This window comes from Sorex fumeus, unplaced genomic scaffold (assembly GCF_029834395.1).
Source record: "Sorex fumeus unplaced genomic scaffold, SorFum_2.1 ptg000030l, whole genome shotgun sequence".
NCBI classification, from domain to species: Eukaryota; Metazoa; Chordata; class Mammalia; order Eulipotyphla; family Soricidae; genus Sorex; species Sorex fumeus.
Window position 1 is genome coordinate 15689530 of NW_026606087.1, and position 21115 is coordinate 15710644.

General features: G+C 37.3%; 1 protein-coding gene and 1 pseudogene across 1 annotated transcript; both read right to left on the reverse strand.

Moving 5' to 3' along the window:
- Nucleotides 1–5012: 5012 nt before the first annotated feature.
- Nucleotides 5013–5957, reverse strand: LOC130025371 (olfactory receptor 52B4-like). The gene has a single exon (XM_056116329.1). The coding sequence runs from the start codon at nt 5955–5957 to the stop codon at nt 5013–5015; it is 945 nt and encodes a 314-aa protein (XP_055972304.1).
- A 6995-nt stretch (nt 5958–12952) lies between these two features.
- On the reverse strand, nt 12953–13888 carry LOC130025486 (olfactory receptor 52B4-like; annotated as a pseudogene).
- Between the last annotated feature and the right edge of the window lie 7227 nt (nt 13889–21115).

The following is a 21115-nucleotide window of genomic DNA, read 5'->3' on the forward strand; positions in this document are numbered from 1 at the left end:
CCAAACACAGTAACAAGTGTCACAATGGAGACGTTACTAAGCCTGCTAGAGCAAATCGATGAACAACAGGAGGACAGTGACAGTTTCCTAGCTCATGTTAAAAAAAATTTACTAGAAATCTGTGAGAATGTTGATGTCATAATGATACCATAAAAAAATTTCAGTAGAGAACTGTCAGCACTTTTCAAGTTCTATTTGAAGATGAGAACAGAAAAAAAAAATGATTATTCATAGCTAAAACACAGATTTCATCAGTTTTGCTCATATAATAAAGGCTATGGGGAAGTAAAGTATAGACCACTCTGACTATATATCGTTTTTTTAAGAGAAACAATAAAACTGTTGGTATTTAACAACAAATAATCAGAGAAATGATTAGATTTACTCTGAGAGGAAAAGTGAAAAAGTTTGTAAATTTCTAGAATTCTTATAAATCATTTTAATGTTTTAGGGGGATATGTATAATTAAAACCTACACAAGACACTAATTAAAACACTAGTAATTTTGCCTTATAATGGAAAGTGTAATTTCTATATTTTTGTATTTCCATATTTTTGTATTCAAGAGAAATATACAATATTGCATCAAAAATTTTGAGCACCTTGAATGTAAGTAAGTCTTACTTTAAAGCTGAAAAGGAGAAACAGGAGTAATAATATAGGGATTAAGATACCTGAAATGCCTGTTTCATCTCGAGCAACCATGGCCCCATCCACACTTGCACCTCTATCATCACATGGTACCCAGAACATCACTGGAAGCAGCCCAAGAGATCCCTGAGCAGTATTGGGGTGACCTGAGCAATAACCCTGGGCCTCGGAAGCACCACATCCTCGGATACTTGCCTGGAATTGTTGGTATGGCTGGTAGAAAACTACCAGAAATGACCTTGAGCCTCCAGGACAACATTCTGGAGTCCTCCACCCCGAACCAAATATAAGCTGCAAAGAAAAATTGTCCCTTTTGTTTTGTGTATGTTCTCAATTCAAGTAACACAGGAAAGTTGTTGCCATATATGATTGGTAACACAGATTACGATGCCAAAATTAAGTAAACTTCTTATAAAATAAGTATGCTAGAAAAAAATCAATGACTATTTATTTTTTGTCCCCAAAAAATATCTGTATCAGCCCAAAGTATATACATATTCATCTCAGGTTACATGTCACTGGCTTGTTATTTTCATATATTCAAGACAAACATTGAATCATCTCTTGAAACAACAGCAACAAAAACACTTATCTATGAAGACATTGAAGAGTTGTAAAAATGATAATGACTAGATGATTTAAAATTCAATAAACAAGAAAACAGTTCAAAAGTCAACAACCTCCACTGGAGAAATATTTTCCAGCTGGAATATTTGCTGACTTTCAGCAGTGCCAAGGACTGATGGTTTGCGCTGGAAGAGGGTTGTCCTTCTGTCTGGTTGGAGGAGAAAACACCAAAGCTTTCTGTGTCGAATGAAAAACTTAGGGTTCCTCCAATTAATGAGCTGTTTTTGGTACGGCTGATTAACTGAATTCTGGACCTGCACTAGAAGCTATATAGATCTAAAATGCAGTGTAAGATCTCTGGCAATCCTATAAGGGAAAACCTATCAGCATAAAGGATGCATGTTTACATGTATCTCTCCAATTTTGTTATTAAATCAGATAGATTCTAAAGAGTGACATTAGAACCGAAACTTTACAGCTATATTAGCCTGGAGATTCAAAGGCTTATGAAGCTCTCAATAAAAATTCCTGGATCTACTGGGGAGATATTCAAGGACAAGAGCACATGCTTTGAGAGCCTTGGATTTTATAACCCCCCAAAACAATGCCAGGAATGGTCACAAGTACCTGGAGTACGACCAAAAAGCAAACAAAAATTCTGCTGTGTCTTTAATAGGAGTTTAGAGGGAATAGCCTTTCTAAAGCTGAACCTTTTCTAGATTCAACACAAGTGCTCTCATAACTGAGTGACAGCTCTGTCCTCTTTATCTAGTTAAAAGAAGACAGAAAACTTCATAGAAGAAAATATCTATAGCTGTATATTTTTATTACAACATAAAGCATTAAAAAAATACTTGACATAAAAAGAGGCAAGACACACAGTATATTCAGTGATCAAGAGTAAAAACAGATGAGCTAGTTACTGGAATTGTCTGTAATAATTATATACTTGAATTGATGGTGAAATACTAGACAGTTAGAATCTTGAAAACCTTCAAATGTTACTTTATGCCTAATATCCTAATACCTGAAAATAAGCATTCATGTTTAAGTATAGAGAATTTTAAAATAGAGGACAAAATTATTAACTGGAAGAGATATTGAGAGAAGCAAATGAAATTGAAGTGAGAGGGAGAATAAGATAATAACCAAAAATGAACATAAGATATATAATAGACATAAACTATTAGACTATAAATATAAAACATATACATATAAGAATAGTTATAGCCCCATAAGAGAGGAGAAAGAACAGGTCATATTCAAGAAGAAAATAACAGAGATTCTCCAAAACTGATCCAATACAGTAAATACAGTAAAATTTGCATATTTATGATTAGGAAAGGGGCTGGAGCCATAGTACAGCGGTAGGGCGTTTGCCTTGCACGCAGCCAACATGGCCGACAATTAGAAGTTCGATTCCTCTGCCCCTCTCGGAGAGCCCGGCAAGCTACCGAGAGTATCTCGCCCGCACGGCAGAGCCTGGCAAGCTATCCTTGATGTATTCGATATGTCAAACACAGTAACAACAAGACTCATGATGGAGACGTTACTGGGCCCGCTCAAGCAAATCGTGAACAACGGGAGGATCGTGATGATTAGGAAAATCAACAAACATTGCATGAAAAGCAAGAACAGATAAATATATGATACATTTTCTTTAAAAACAAAGATAATACTTTTTTAAAGCCAGATATAAGAAATACACTATCTTGAAGGAGCAACAACAAAACCTTCAAGTCAAGCCTCAAGTTAAAAAAATTAATTTGAGAGGGGAGATGCATATCGAAAGTAGACTATGGACTGAACATGTTTGCCACTCAATGCCTCTTTTGCAGACCACAACACCCAAAAGGAGAGAGAGAACACAGGGGATTGCCCTGCCACAGAGGCAGGGAGGGATGGGGGAATGTGGGTGGTGGGGATACTATCCATAGTGGTGGAAAATGGGCACTGGTGGAGGGATGGGTATCTGATCATTGTATAATTGAAACCAAAGCACAAAAAATTGTAAATCTACAACTGTAAAAAAAATAAAATAAAATAAAGGGAAAAAAATTAATTTGAAGCAAAGCACTCAAAAAATTTTAGTGCAGAAAAAAACATTTGTCAGAAGTTTAATATGCATGAAAATATTCCTACAAAATAAAGATGTGTAGTGCCAGAGAGATAGTTCATCAGGTCAGGCACTTGTCATGCGCACAACTGACCCGGGTTTGACCCTGGCACCTTTTATAGTCCCCAGAGGCTTCCAAGTGATCCCTGAGTAGAAATCCATGAGTAATCCCTGAACATTGCCAGGAGTGTCCCAAAAACAAAACAAAACAGCAACAACAACAAAATAAATGGAGATGCATAAAAATATTTCCAGATAAGCACAACCTGAGAAAATTAGTCTGATACATTATTTTTTTAACTGAAAATATTGATTGGTGATGTCTGAGAATATTTCTGTAAAGAAAAAGTACACCTTTCAGAGTAGAGAGATGGCACCACTAATTCGAAGCAGCACCACATTACTGGGCCTGTGTATCAGACAATGTGGCCAGCACACCTAGAAATGATACCTTGGCCCTCTGAGCACTACTTTGGGAGGCCAATAAAAAACAAAAACCACCTGTCATTTATACTTTAGTTTATATAGACCATTCAGACTAAATTTTTTTAAAACTATTTTATAATTCAAACATATTCATTATTAAGATGATCTTATATAGATAAATGTAAAGTGATCAGATGAGTATTTTTTTTTTTGCTTTTTGGGTTACACCTGGCAATGCACAGGGGTTACTCCTGTCTCTGCACTCAGGAGTTACTCCTGGCAGTTCTCAGGGGACCATATGGGATGCTGGGAATCAAATCCGGGTCGACCGCGTGTAAGGCAAACGCCCTACCCGCTGTGCTGTCTCTCCAGCCCCATCAGATGAGTATTTTTTAAGTCACACCATATATAGTCAATAGAACTTCTTTCACTATAAATACATTGCATGAATAATCCCATCTCCAAAGATATATTATTCTTTTTTCACTGCTCTCATATATGGCAACTTATAGGATGATGAATTTAGTGAGTATAATGTTTGGATAATATTTCTTGCATATCAGTGTAAATTTATTGAATATGTGTTTAGTATACTCATACGTATCTACTGCATTTGGTCTCATGTTGAATATTTTCTTTCATACAATTCACAATATAAGAATGCATTAACATTAGCAAAAATCTTTTGCTTTTTACATGTGTGCTTTTAGAAAAGAAAATATACATACCCCTCTGATCATCAATTTATGCTAAAATTATATTAATGGTGATTCTAGCAATAATATAATATTCATGAATTTTATAATAATTTTATCAAAAAAGCAAACATTGAAGATAGATATGACTGGAATGAGTGACTAGACAAATTTCATAATAAAAGTATTAGGTGCAGCCTTACAAAGCATAGACTATACCAGTAAAGTTTAGTTCAACAGTTATCCAAGAAGGTAACACCATCTCCACGGCATTCTAACCTATAATGGAAATCAGGGAGGTGAACACGTCTAGTTCTGAACTCTGCAAATGATAAGCTTCCTAAGACCTTGAAGACATATATCTAATGTCTTAGTAAAAGCTTGAAAGAAATATTCACCAACACATTGCTGTCATAACTGCTATAAGACAACAGCAACGTGGGGTCCCAAGAGTACATTCACTGCACCATCCTCAGTCTGTTAACAAAACACTGTAGTCTCACCTCAAGCCTGGTGAGAATTACTGAGAAAACTGTGAAGGTGAGTTTCTATCTTCATCATTTCTGCTTTGGAATTAACACATGAACCAGTTGTTCCCGGATCTGTTTAGTCTTAATCCCATAAACGATGGGATTTAACATAGGTGGAATGAGAATATAGATATTGCCCAGCACAACTTGAACAGTGAGTGAGATGTATCGTCCAAACCGCTGAGTGAGAACTGAGAAGATCCCTGGCACATAAAAGAGAAGGATGACACAGACGTGGGAGCCACAGGTATTGAGAGCTTTGGCTCGAGCTTCTCGGGAGGGCATGCGGAATATAGCTCGAAGAATCAACATATAGGAAAGAAAAACTAGCATTATATCTAAAATCAAGGTCGCTATTAGGATAATAAAACCATACCAAATGTTTATTCTTATGTCATTACAGGAAAGACGAGCCAAGATAATATGCTTGCAAACAGTATTTGGGATGATGTTGGTTTTACAGAAAGTCAATCTTTTGACAAGATATATAACAGGCAAAACAGTGCAATAGCTTCTCAGAAGGATGATCACACCAATTTTCCCAATGAGTGCATGTGTCAAAATTGTGGTGTATCTCAAGGGATAGCAGATGGCAATGTAGCGGTCAAAGGCCATCACCAGCAGAATACCTGACTCAGAGATGAACGTTGCAGAGATGAAAACAATCTGAGTGAGGCAGCCATTGAGGGAGATCTCTCCAGCGTTGAACCAGAAGATGGCCAGGGCCTGAGGTATAATGCTTGTGGAGAGGATAATATCTGCTCCAGAAAGCATGCAGAGGAAGAGGTACATGGGCTCCTGGAGGCTGCGCTTTGTGAGGATAATGAAGATGATAAGACTGTTCCCAAGCACAGAGATGGAGTAGGATATGAGGAAGGGGATGGAAATCCAAATGTACATGTCCTGAAGCCCAGGGATGCCCACCAGGCGGAAGACTGTATGGCTAACACCAGTGTGATTTAAGGTAGTCATTGTTGGAGAAATATTTCTATTCAAAATCTTTCTATTCAGAAAAATAAATGAAAATCGGATTACTCTCGAAGGCTTTCTTTGAATATCACTGGGTGCTTTTAATACCTGCTGTGTCCAAATCTGTTTTGAAGATGAGAGGAGTTTTGAAGCATATAAAACTAAACAAGATCAAATAAACCCTTAACAGTAAAGAAAATTAAAGAAGTTAATAATAAACTTCCAGTGCTACAACACACTGGAAAAAGTAGTTACATCTACATTCATGTTCAATTTAAGAATAAAGATAAATGGCAGGAATCGATAACAAGAAATAAATGGCAGAACAAGCCAGAAGGGAAAAGGACAAGGTCACTAGAAAATTATGGGGAAAATGTTTGACATGCAAATGCAAAATTAGTTTAAAATCACTTTCACCTCTGTGTTATCATGGCATTGTAAATTTGAGTGTTTATAGAAAAGATGGCATCCCAAGCTGAACTTCTCAGAATATAAAATAACAGTATTTAACTTTATCTCTGTACAAATATTCAGCTATGAAAAAACATTTTTAATCTATTAGCCCGGAAGCTGAGTAGAAGAAAGATTTGGAATGGGAAAATGACAAAAAGACTAGAAAATCCAAAAACTTAAGTGTTTGCCCTAGTAATAGAAATCCATGTATTGACTAATTGCCTCCACAGTGGCATAGGAATCCTCTGTTTCTTTCATCTCAATGTTAGGCTCTAATACAGAATGCTCCTTACAGTATCCTAGGAACAGGTTCTAACAATGAAGTAAAATAACTATTTTCATCATCAATTTTACAAAATATAACTTTGAGTTTCAAGAATCTTGTAACCGTTCTAAGGAATATAGCTACAACTAAAGATCATTTTACGGTTTTCAAGTGGGGATGCCAATTGTGCTTGCCAGCTTGCCAGCTTGCCAGCTTTGCTCAGGGCTTAGTCCTGGCTTTGTATTTAGTAATAACACCTAGTAGAGTTATTTCTAGTGATTACTAGTGTAACTAACTCTGGTGAGCACATGTGGTGCTAAGGATCAAATTCAGATTAGCCGCATGAAAGGCAAACGCCCTGCCCACTGTACTATCTCTCCAGCTCCCAAGATTATTTTTTAAAAAAAAAAAATTATGACACATGCTTTGATCTCATGTGGCTGTATTAAGGGGCAAAAGATCTTTTTTTCTCTTTTTTTTCTTTTTTTTAATTGAATCACCATGAGATACAGTTACAAAGCTTTCATATTTGAGTTTCAGTCTACAATGATGAAACACCCTCCACCAATGCACATTCTCCACCATCAAAGTCTCCAGTTTCCCAACCCTCCTCCTGCCTCTGTGACAGACAATTCCTCCCATACTCTCTCTCAACTTTGGGACATTATGGTTTGCAATACAGATACTGAGAGTCTATCATGTTTGGTCCTTTCAGCACACATCTCCCATCCCAAGCGATCCCTCCAATTATCATTGACTTAGTGTTCCTTTTTCTATCCCAGCTGCCTTCTCCACCAGCTCATGGGGCAGGCTTCCAACTATGGAACAATATTGCTGGCCCTTGTGTCTACTGTCCTTGAGTATTAGTCTCATATTATGTTATTTTATATTCCACAAATGAGTGCAGTCATTCTGTGTTTGTACCTCTCTTTCTGACTCACTTCACTCAGCATAAAAATCTCGAAGATATGGTGATTGCTAAACGAAGGGGGAGCAAAACGAAGGCATCTTTTGAGCCTTTCTACTATAGAATGAAGAGTAGGGGCTTGAGTAGTAGGTTGGAAACCTTACCAATATTAATGTATTTCTTTGCTCATAGGCAATAGTGATAATAACATTTTGGTAAAGACCTAATTCACTCATGAAACATGTATCCAGGCCAGCCAAAGGCTGAGAAGTTCATTAACAATTCTATTATTCTTTGTATTGCAGAAGAGTTGGGAAGTTGCCAAGAAGTAGGGCTAGCAGCAACAAACTCCAAGGTCTAGTTTCACTGTATCACTGTATCACTGTCATCCCATTGTTCATCAGTTTACACGAGCGGGCACCAGTAACGTCTCCATTCATCCCAGCCCTGAGATTTTAGCAGCCTCTCCTTACTCATCTTAAGGTCTAGTCTTGTTTTTTTTAAGAATTTTTTTTAAGTTAAACTGTTCCAGACTCTAGAGACACAGACATATTTAGTGGGCAGTATAGTGAACATTTGACTCATTAACCAGAACTGCTATTTCTAAGAGGAAAGTTTAAGGCATATAATTTTTTTGAACTGATTCTCCCTGATTGGGGGCTGAATCTAATTGACAGTCTATCACCTTTTTCAAAAGCAGAGCTTGTTTTAGTAGCGAAATGTTCAGGAGACTAGGATATGATGAAGGATGTAGATCATCAGTTTCCAAGATCTCTGTCCTCGACTAAGGGCTTGACCAGAGATGTAGTGCATGGTAAATCACAAAATCATTTGTTCTCTGTCCTTGGGTTTGATTCCTATTGCCCCTAAATGTAATTTCCAGCAGAGATTCCCCTAACTTATTTGACTTTATCTGCTTATTTTCAGAAAAAGAAAATTACTCAGCACCCCATTAGACATCTACCTTCTCTTAAAAAGTAGTCCCAATATTTGGGAGGTTGAGGGAGGGCTTCCTTGAAGGAGCCACATCCAGCAGTGTTCAGGAGTTACTCCTGGCTCTGCACTCAGGAATTATACCTGGTGATGATTGATGATTAAGGGACTGTATCAGATGCCAAGGATCAAACCCAGGTTGGACACATGCAAGGCAAGCGCCCTACCCAGTGTACTCCAGCCCCAGTCCCTGTATTTTCAATCACCTACTTTAGATTCCATACCAGATAGTCTTGAAAGGTTATTATTGCCTGAAATTTTATTCCACAACATTAAAAATTCACTTACCTGCTTTAAATGGAATTCTCATGAGCTAGAATGGGATGAGTTAAACTTGTATTTAAGTGTTGTAATAGATAACGCGGATACCAGAGAACTATGATTTTATATGTATGTTGGAAAGTATCAGGGGAAGCTATTATAATCCCAAGGGAGCCCCGGTTTATAATTATTTATCTTCTTAATAATATCTTCCTTATTCTTCTTTTAAGAATCCACTCATTATAACTTTTCAATCCTGCCTTCCCACCATTTCCTCTGTGATTAGGTGTGCTCATATACTTATTTCCAATCAAATAATCATCAACAAATAATCTTGTTTATATCTTAGTAGAAATCAGTCGAGATTGTTTTAACCAAGGCAATTTAAAGTTGAACATATAATTTTAAGTATGAAATAAAAGCAGTCCTTCTTTTTCACAGGATACCCAAAGGTTAATTAAATAATTGAATATTTTCAATGTTTAACTTGAACTCAAAAACTGCATCTAAGTAAGATAGGCAAAACACCTCCTAACACTGGCTTCAGTCTTCAGTCATAGCTTCAGTGATTCTACTTCATTGGTAAGAAAAATAAAAGTAAAAAAATGGTATAGCTAATTTTTTAAGATATACAAAGAATTCACAAAATTAAACAACAGTAAAAATTTCAAAATGGGAAAAGTTTAACACACACTTCTCCAGCTAATACAAAAGAGATAGCCAATGGACACTAAAAACTGCTCATCATTACTCATAAGTACCAGTGAAATTCATATCAAAACAAAACAAAAAGATATCACAACACACTAGTCAGTTTGGCACACATCAAAACAACCGGTACTGATGTGGAGATGGGGGCTAATGAACCCTCATTCACTGCTGGGAGAAATGTCACCTGGTTCGACTTTTTTGAAAAAACATTGTGGCCAATTCTCTCTCTCTCACTCTCTCTCTCTCTCTCTCTCTCTCTCTCTCTCACACACACACACACACACACAAAAAGAAGAAATAAGATTTTATGTGACCTAGCAATTCCACTTGTTAGCTTCTATAATAGGGGCCCAAAAACACAATTTCAAAAAGCCATTTACATTCCTATGTTCACTGCAGCACTATTCATAGTACCCAAAATCTGGAAACAACCCAAGTGTTGAATCAGATAAAGATATCGTGACATGTCTACAGTGGAATATTATTCTACTATAATAAAAGATAAAATCATGCGATTTTTTAAATTGAATCACTGTGAGATAAACAGTTACAAAGTTGTTCATGATTATGTTTCAGTCACATAATGTTCCGACATCCAATATCCTTCACAAGTGCACATTTCCCATCACCAATGTGCCCAGTTTCCCTCCAAACCCTTTCCTTCTAGCCTACCTCTATGGCAGACACTCCTCCCCTCACCCTCCCGTTCCTCTTTCTCTCCCTCACCCTCTCTCTCTTTCCCTTCCTCCCTCTTCCCTACCTCTCTCTCCTACTCCCACTCTCTCTCCCTCCTTCTCTCCCTCCCACTTTCTCTCTCCCTCCTTCTCTCTCTTCCCTCTTTCTCTTTTCTCTCTCTCCTTTCTCCTCTCTCTTCTCTCTTCCCTTCTCCTTTCCACACTCTATTTCTGTGTCTCTCTATCTGCCTGTCTGTCTCTTTCTTTTACTCTCTATCTCTCTCATATTTTTTTCTAGGCATTGTGGTTTGCAATTTGCCACTACCTGAATGGAACTAGAGGGTATCATAATGAGTAAATTCATCCAAAAGGAAAGTATGAGATACCAGAAGATCTATCTCAAGTGTGGGATATAAAGAAACATAGTATAGCACTAACAGATGGGCATTGACCTAAAAACTGACCTATGGAACTGGGTTTATGGAGAACAGAAAGGTGAGAGGGTCATTGAAAGGGGACCCTGAAACAATGATGGAGGGAAGCAGATGCTCTGGTGGAGGATATGGTGTTGGAATATTATATGCATGAAATCTTATTATGTATTGTATATGATGTAAATCATGTATTATAAATCATATGTATAGTCAATGTAAATCATGGTACTTCAAATATATATGTATATATATTAAATCACAGTAACTAAATAAAATTCTTAATAGAAAAGAATACAGGTATGAAATAAGCTGCTAAATAATGATTGTTAAATATTAATTTACAAATAAATACAATAGCAAATTAGATACAATAAAATTGTTCACTGTGGTTTTTAACTAGAATTCAGTTAAAGAAAATTATTTAGTCCTACCTAATGGCAAATTCTTGTCCTTTCACATTTAGTGCACCCACATCCCTCCCTCAAGGAACCAATACCTCTCCCTTGAAGCGCATGCCCTCTAACACAATTGTTTGGATCAGTTCTCCCACTATATTGTCACATGGAAAATTTTATAAAGTAAAACTATTTAATGCTATGGTGTTATAAATTTTGGCACACTTATATATCTCATAAAAATAAAAATTAATCATAATTTCTCCATACATAAGTTTTCAATATGTCATGTAAACCTAAAATCTTCATACCCCAATGTAGCAATTCTGTTCAATTTTAAAATCACGCAAAGATTAATGCACAAAATAGAAACAAAATATGATGTACAGAAGTGTCCCTGTTATGGCCATTTTGTTTTTAGTGGCTTTAAAAAAATCAATATTAAAGAACAAAAAGATGAACACTACCTCAAATAGTATAAAAACTATTTTCATAAGCAAGATTTTTTTTTAATAATTGAAAGATAGCTATTAAGGACATAGTACACCAGGTAAGACATTTGCTTTGTATGCAGCTGACCCAGGTTCAATTTCTGGCATGATATCTGGTCCCCTAAGCACCACCAGGAGTGATCTCTGAGAGCAAAACCAAGAGTAAGCTCTGAGTGTTGCGAGGAATCATCCAAATGCACACATACACATGCACACAAACATACACACACACACACATAAATACACACAAAAGAGCTGTTAAAATTGTTATAAGTATCTAACAGTCACAATATGGACGTATTTGACAATATTTCAATATACTCAAGTGCAAGTTTTATCTTTGCAGGCATTAATAAGTTATAATTTGATATAAAATCTGGAAAGTTATATACCAAATTTACAGTCAATTTCACTGAAAAGCAAGATTATGTGCAATTTTAATTTTCTCTTTAGTTTCCCTATGGTATGTCTATATGGGAAAGGTAAATATTTTCAAAATAACTATCTATAATATGGTATTTCGTAGAAGTAGTATACCTCAAGGTGATTAATAATAATCTCACTGGTATGCCCAGGCTAAACCTTGAAAGGAGAATGATTTAAAAAATTAAAAACATGACTGAACATGGGAAAATTAGAGCTGTATGGTTCCTTGAGGTGAAACACGCAAAAATGAGCCAGAAAGATAGTACAAAGGTGCTTGCTTTAGCATATGGCTACTGCCATAGCACTGGTTTAATCCCAGCATTGCATAGAATCACCAAACACTGAGCCAGCGGTGGACCCTGAGAAGCTCCAAGTGTGACCCAGAAATATATTTATATTTTTTAATTATAATTAAAAAGTATACAAGGGCCTGAGCGATAGCACAGCAGGTAGGGCTTTCACCTCGCATGCGGCTGACCCAGCTTTGTTTCCGAGAATCCCATATGTTTCCCTGAGCACCACCAGGAGTAGTTCCTGAGTGCATGAGGCAGGAGTAACCCCTATACATTGCTAGGTGTGACCCCAAAAGCAAAAAAAAATGTATACAAGAAAATAATATGCCAACTACTGTCATAAAGAAAGACTCAAGTTTATTCTCTCTCATGTTAAGGGGGATGATCTTTGAATGTCATCTCTCAAAAGTTAGGAGTACATGTCTTTTAACATCCCTAATACTTAAGAAAGCATATGCAGGAGCAAAGTTTTTACTTGGATATCTAAAGATGCTTAACTAGTCCACAGACACTGCTTTTAGACTGATCCGAAAAGCAAGCCTAAAAGTCTCAAATAAGTTGCTGCAAGAGACCCATACTTCAATGAGTTGTTTTCCTCAATCACTCGGTTCTAGTTTCAAAATGTTCAATGCTGCCAAAACACATCTTACAGGAGAACCAAAATGCCAGGGAAACAGGTCTCTGCAGTCCTAGAGTCATTTCTTCTTTGGAAACAATACATAAACCACTTGTTCATGTATTTGTTTTGTCTTGACTCCATAAATGATAGGATTCAGCATCAGAGTGGCCAGCATACTGACATTGGCTAGTAGGATGTAGACATGTAGTGGTATATGGCGTCCAAAGCGTTTAGTGAGGACTGAGACGATCCCAGGTCCTTAAAAGAGGATGATCACACACACATGGGAGCCACAAGTGTTGAGGGCTTTGTAGCGTGCCTCTTGAGATGGAATACTAAAGACAGCACGTAGAATCAGAACATAGGAAACAAAAATATCCAAGAACACTGTTGACATTAAGACAAAAAATCCATACCAGATATTAACTTGTATGTCATCACAGGCATACTTGGCCAAACCAATGTGTTCACAGAAAGTATGTGGAAGAAAGATGTTATTTCTTCAAAAAGTTAATCTCTTTAGGAGAAATATCATGGGAAAGATTGTACAATGTGCTCTCAAAAAACAGCTGCACCTATTTTTTCTATCAGAGAGTTTGAGTATCACAGTATACTTCAACGGGTAACATATAGCAATATACCGGTCAAATGCCATAATCAGCAAGATTCCTGACTCAGAAATAAAGGAAGAATGCTGAAAGTAGAGTTGGGCAATGCAACTGTTAAGAGATATTTCCCTATTATTGTGCCAGAAAATGGCCAGTGGCTTGGGTTCAGTGGTTATGGCAAAAACAATGTCAATTCCAGCAAGTATACGGAGGAAAAGATACATGGGTTTGTGGAGGGTATTCTTGACGAGGATAATGAAGATGAACAGACTGTTTCCAAGGAGGGCAAGGACATGGGAGACTAAGAAGGGAATAGAAATCCAAATGTGTAAGTCTTTTCTCCCTGGAATGCCCATCAGATAGAAAGCTACATGGTTAACTTCAGCCTGATTGAAGTTAGCCATTCTTGATGCAAGCTAAAGTGGACTTTAACTTGATCTAATAGAAGGAAAGAAAAATGCAGATTACAAGTTAGTGTTTTCTTGACTTTTATGACTAAACATATCAAATTAAATTCTTGTATTTACAACTGTTCTCTTCTAATGTGCTAAAAATATTACCAAAGATGAAGTGTCAACAATTGAAAACTTAAAAGCAGATGGATGTTATTAGCTAAGCAAGTAGAAGAAAATGAATTAATTCCCATTGAAAAAAATCCACATAAGTTTCCCTGAAAATCCCATATAGTCTCAAAGTAGAGGCATAAGACAGTTCTCAAATAGGAACAAAAAATACTTTTTAAATTGGTTAGAATTCTGTGCAAAAATTAGAAATTAGATTCTGAATTTATTTTCCCAACATATTAATTCAGGCACCAACTTTCTTACCGAGCATATTAGAGGTTCATTTTCTATTGAGATGAACTTTAAGGTTCTCAAAACTCTTCGCATATATGTACTATACTGAACACCAAGAATTAAATAAAAGGTTTTAGACTGAGAAAAAGACTGAAGACTCCAGTGAGCTTTTCCCTACACATGTCCAGTAATCCAGATTGGATAATCCTGCATAATGACCATACAATTCATTCAAATCTAATAGTGAGGCTCTTAAAATGTATTTAGACATTCTATGTGTGGGCATAGGATTTTTCTTAGAAAGAGGCTTTTTGTCAAATTTCTCAAATTCTAAATTTTATAACAAAGTAAGTAAAAAACTTCTAAGAGTTAAAAGAAATTGTCTTAATTATTTTAAATTGTTAATGTTCTCTGAGCATCATAGGGTGTGATCCCCTTTCCCCCAAAAGAAATATTGAAATACCTCAAAAGATTTAATTTCCAGTCATAGGAAACTACTATAAGATTAGCATCAACAAGGTAAGAAAATGAACCAAAAGGAAAGAAACAGATTCCAACAACAGCGCTTAAAAAAAAGTTGTAAAGGACAGGAGGAGACATAGGCTATGAAGTAGTGAGGGAATTACTTAAATAATAGGGAAGATGATTAGCAAATGTATCAAAAGGTAAAGGGCACCTAAACCAAAGTCATTAAAAAATCTTATTTTGACATTACTATATACATTACTGGTGAAAAGCAAGACATATAAAGAATTAATCAAGGAACCAAAGTGATACTACAGGGGTTTAGGAACTAGTCTTGCACACGATCAGTCCTCCTCCAGTCTCCGACATCGTATATAATGCCCAAGTACCTCCAGAAGTGATCCCTGAGCACAGAATTGGGAGTAAGCTTTGAGCACCACAAGTTCGGGTGCAAGATACAAAAAAAATTAAGCAATAAAATATTATGTTGAATAAATATATAAATAATTTTAAAAATTACTTACTCCAATGAGGAAAAATACTTCGTACATGAAATTTGATGTTACCTTATACTATATCCTTGCTATGGTCATTAAAACATAAAACATAAGTATGTCTCTTAAAACTCATGGTATAACTAATAAAATTTTTAAAAAGTAAGTCTACAATTCACTGTGTATGAGTTCAGGTGGGTACATGCTTGAAAGTCAAATGCTTATATTTGGTACAAAATATATTCCAAATTTGATTTATAATTTTAAGCTTGTGAAGATTTCAATATTCAGTTTCTCTCCCTTACTCCTAGATTCTCACCTCATGTATGAAGAAATCAGAAGTTAACCTCAGACCAAGACTTATGAAGCAGAAATGAAATCAGTGACTAAAGGAACCTTAGAAAAGCAATTAGGCTGAAAGAAAATAAGGCTTAGAAGTGACTACAGCAGGCCACTTTTATTCTATGACCCCATTGCCCTTGTCTTTCGATTCTCTCAACATGTCCACAGTCCCACATGGACCAAGTCACTATGCTACAACATACTACCTTTTTCTCTTAACACCTAGTCCTCTGAATCTCATTGATTATTTATATCTGAATTCAAGTTTATATCCATGTATATTTGTAGCTTTCCACACTCAAAAGCTCTCATCCTAACCATCCTTTACTATTTCTCACCTGAGAAATTCCTGTGCCTCTTTCAAGAAATTTTACAATCTGGTGAGGGTCAGAACTGAACTTTAAGTGATGAATATAATGTAGAACACATCTATGTTAAATTTTAGTAATAAATACCAGAAACTTAGATAATGTAACTTAGTGTTATCTCAAAAAATAATTTTAATTGAAGTAGTAACTTTAGAACCAGAAAGATAGTACAGTTGATGACAAGATGCTTGCTTTGAACAGAGTTGATCTGAGTTTGATCCCCAGCAACATATGGTCCACCAAAGGAGTGATCCATGATAAAAAAAGTCAAGAGTAAGCTCTGATCACCACAGGGCGTGGCCCCCAAAAATAATATAAATAGCACAAAAAAAATTAAAGAGGATAACATTCAAAGAGAACTTCTATACAGACAGAAAAGTATGAGAAAAGTTTTTACATATATCATAGAGCTAGAGAAAACAGTAGCTGCACTTAAAATATAATAGGAAGTTCCAAAGAATGACTGATGCTAATAACTGAACTAGTAAGTTAACAGATAAACCATAAGAACCCACTTTTTTAAACGTCAACAAATTTTTAATGGATAGAGCATATGGAACATACAAAACAATATCAAAATAAATCACATTTACATTATATGGGTTCAAGAATCAAAGGCCTTCTTTAAATCAATGAACGTTAGACAGAGCGGCATCTTGAACTCCCGAGAAACCTCAATGAGCTTGGTTATCATGTGGATATGGTCGATGGTGCTGAATACTTTGCGGAACCCGGCTTGCTCGCATGGTTGTCCTTCATCTAGTGTTCTGCCAATCCTATTTAGGATGACTCGAGTGAACAACTTGTAGATGACAGACAATAGGCAGATCGGGTGATAGTTGCCAATGTCATGGATGTCTCCCTTCTTGAACAGTAGTACGGTCCTGCTGGTTTTCCATTGGGATGGAACCTTGCATTCAGACAGGTAGCATGTGAAAAGCCGAGCCAGCGTATTGATGAGTACTGACAGCAGGTTCTTCAGGTGTTCAGGTCTGACCTTGTCTGGGCCAGGTGCTGTTCGTTTCTTAACTGACGAAATGGCGTGTCAGATTTCGGAAGGGAGAACATTGGGAACGACATATTCATCCTGTGGAATTTGGTATGTCGACAAGTGGACATGGCTATCGAAGAGATTTGAGTAGAAGTCATGGATAATCTTCTCCATTGCCATTCTGGAGGATGTGATAGATCCATCAGGACATCGGAGTGCAGTCATCTTGGTCTTGTAGTTGGCGACGGACAGGCTGGCGTTAGGAATATGGTCATTGAAGCCCTAGCCAATCAGGGCATTCAAGCTCAATACATCAAGATCCTTTGTGAGCTATATTACGGATTCACTACCAGGATCTCACCATTCTACAAAGAAGTAATCATTGATGTCAAGAGAGGGGTTCGGCAGGGTGATACCATTTCACCAAAACTCTTCAGTGCCACACTCGAGAACATCATGCACTGACTGGAATCGGAAGGAATGGAAGTGAAGATAGATGGTCGGCAACTATACCACCTCCACTTTGCTGATGACATTGTTTTAATAACACCAAACATTAGTCAAGCGTCACAAATGCTGGCCGACTTTGACCATGAGTGTGGAAAGGTCGGACTACAGCTGAATCTTACGAAGACAATGTTTATAAGAAACAGCCTCGTTCCTGATGCCCCATTCACTCTCAATATAACGGCCATCTCCAAATGCAACAGCTATGTGTACCTAGGTCGAGAAGTCAACATGACAAATGACCTGGCACCCGAGCTGTGCAGGAGTAAGAGAGCGGCTTGGAACACCTTCAAGAGCTTCGAAGAAATAGCTAAGAGAACGAAGAACCTCCGGCTCTGGGCACATCTCTTTGATTCCACTGTTCTTCCTGCATTAACATACGCCTCAGAGACCTGGGCCCTATGCAAACAGGATGAGAACGCTATTCGGGTCTCCCAAAGAGGAATTGAAAGAGCTATGCTTGGAATATCACATTTCACTCAAATGAGAGAAAGAATCCGGAGTTCTGACATCCATCGACGATCAAGAATCAGGGACGCTGTCTCGTTCACCAAGGTGTCAAAAATCAGATGGGCTGGTCACGTAATGAGATTTAAAGACGACCGCTGGACTAGAGCTGTTACCGACTGGATTCCACGGGATGTCAAAAGACCACGTGGCCACCCACCTACCAGATAGTCAGACTTCTTCATCAAGATCATGAACGATTGGTTTGAGGCTCTTTGTGTTCCTAGAGCAAACAGACGCCATTGGGCTACACTAGCACACGACAGGGACAAATGGAGACGTTACTGGAGCCCGCTCAAGCAAATCAACGATTAACGGGAAGTCAAGTGATCAAGTGATCAAGTGGGTTCAAGAAGAAGAGAGAAAAATGAAGAATCTTATTTCAAGACATAAAATTGAAGAACTAATAGAATTTGACAATAGATATCAGAGTTAATCAAAAATTTTGACCAAAATTGACCCAAACATTGCATTGCAAAATTCATTAAATAAAATGGGGGAAAAATAAAATAAATATTTTTTTCTTAATTTTTATTAGTGAAACACCATGAGGTACAGTTGTAGACTTACAAAGTTTTGTGCTTGGGTTTCAGTAATACAAATGAACGAGTACCCTCCTCTATGAGTGCCCATTCTAGAAAACTACTGATCCCAGTATCCCTCCCACCACCCATACCCCCCATCCCACCCAGTCTCTGTGGCAGGGCATTGCCTTTTGTTCTCTCTTTCCTTTGGGGTGCTGTGGTTTGCAAAAGAGGCATTGAGTGGCAATTGTGTTTGGTCTATAGTCTACTTTCAGCATGCATCTCCCACCTTGGGAGGATCCTCCCAACACCTTCTATTTGGTTCTCCCTTCTCTATCTGAGCTGCCTTTTCCCCTGCATGTGCGGCTGGCCTCCACACCATGGGGTAAACCTCCTGATACTTATATCAGCTATTCACTGTTTCTTTCTCAGCTATTGGGTGTTAGTTTCCTATTTTGTTACTGTATATTCCCCAGATGAATGCAATCTTTCTATGTCTGTCCCTCTCTTTCTGATTCATTTCGCTTAGCATGACACTTTCCATGTAGTACCACTTGTATGTAAATTTCATGACTTCATCTTTTCTAACAGCTACATAGTACTCCATTGTGTAGATGAACCAGTTTCTTTAACCAGTCATCTGTTGTTGAGCACTCAGGTTTTTTCCAGATTCTGGCTATCGTAAAGAGAGCTGCAATGAACAAACAAGTGCAGATGTCACTTTGACTATACCTTTTTTGCCTCTCTGGGATATATTCCCAGGAGTGCTATTGCTGGGTCAAATGGGAGCTCAATTTCTAATTTTTTGAGAACCATCCATACTGCTTTTCCAAAAGGGTTGAACCAGTCGGCATTCCCACCAGCAGTGAAAGAGGGTCCCTTTCTTGCCACATCCACGCCAACACCGGTTGCTTTTGTTCTTTTGGATGTGGGCCAGTATCTTTGGTTTGAGATGATATCTAATTGTTTTGATCTGCATCTCCCTGATGATTAGTGATGAGGAGCATTTTCTCATGTGCGTTTTTGCCATTCAGATTTCTTTTTTGAGAAAGTTTCTGTTCATTTTTTCATCCCATTTTTTTATGGTATTGGATGTTTCCTTCTTGTGGAGTTCAACCAGTACTTTGTATATCCTTGATATCAACCCCTTGTTGGATGTGTGTTTGGAGAATATCCTTTCCCATAGACGGTCTTTGTATTTTGGTCACTGTATCTTTGGAGGTGCAGAAGCTTCTTAGTTTAAGATAGTCACATTTGTCTATCTCTGCTCTCACTTGCTTGGCCAGTGGCGTGATATCTTTGAAGATACCATTAGCTTCAGTGTCATAGAGGGTTTTGCCAAATTGTCTTCAGTGTATGTTATGGATTACGGTCTGATGTTGAAGTCTTTTATCCATTTTGATCTTACTTTTATACATGGTGTTAGGCTGAGATCTGAGCCCATTTTTTGCATGTAGCTATCCAGTTTTCCCAGCACAATTTGTTAAAGAGGCTTCCCTTGCTCCACTTCACATTTCTTGTTCCCTTATCAAAGATTAGATGTTCATACGTTTGGGAGGAGTTGTCAGTATATTAAACGCTGTTGCAATGGTCTGCAGCTCTGCCTCTGTTCCATTACTATGCTGTTTTAATTATTACTGCTTTGTAGTAAGTTTGAAGTTAGGGAGGTTGAATCCTCCAGTTATTTTTTTCCAAGAATTTCTTTAGCTGTTGCTGGGTGCTTATTGTTCAATATGAATTTCAGTAGTGTCTGCTCCATTTCTTTGAAGAATGTCATGGATATCGTTATAAGGATCGCATTGAATTTGTACAATACTTTGGGAAGTATTGCCATTTTGACAATGCTAATTCTTCCCATCCATGAACAGGGGATATTTTTCCATTTCCTCGTGTCCTCTTTTATTTCCTGAAGGAGCATTTTGTAGCTTTCTTTGTACAGGTCCTTTACTTCCTTAGTTAAGCTGATTCCTAGGTACTTGATTTTTCTGGGGCACAATTGTGAACGGGATTGTTTTTTTCATGTCAATTTCTTCTCTCTCACTGTTTGCGTATAGGAAGCCATGGACTTTTGGGTACTGATTTTATAGCCTACAACTTTACTATACAAGTCTATTGTTTCTAGGAGTTTCTTGGTGGAGGTTATAGGGTTCTTTAAGTATAGTATCATATCATCTGCAAATAGTGAGAACTTGATTTCTTCCTTTCCTACCTGAATGCCCCTAATATCTTCTTCTTGCTTAATGGCTATTGTAAGTACATCCAGTACTATATTGAACAGCAGTGGAGAGAATGGGCATCCTTGTCTCATCCCTGATCTTAGAAGGAAGGCTCTCAGTTTTTCCCCATTGAGGATGATGAATGCTGTAGGCTTGTGGTATATGTCTTTAACTATATTGGGGAAAATCCCCTCTATATCCCTTTTGGTGAGGGTTTTCATCATAAACAGGTGCTGGATTTTGTCAAATGCTTTCTCTGCATCTATTGATATGATCATATGGTTTTTATCGTTTCTTTTGTTGATATGATGGATTATGTTGATTGATTTCTGAGTGTTATACCATCCTTGCATCCCTGTAATGAATCCCACTCGGTCATGGTGTATGATCTTTTTGATGAGTTGTTGAATTTATTTGCTA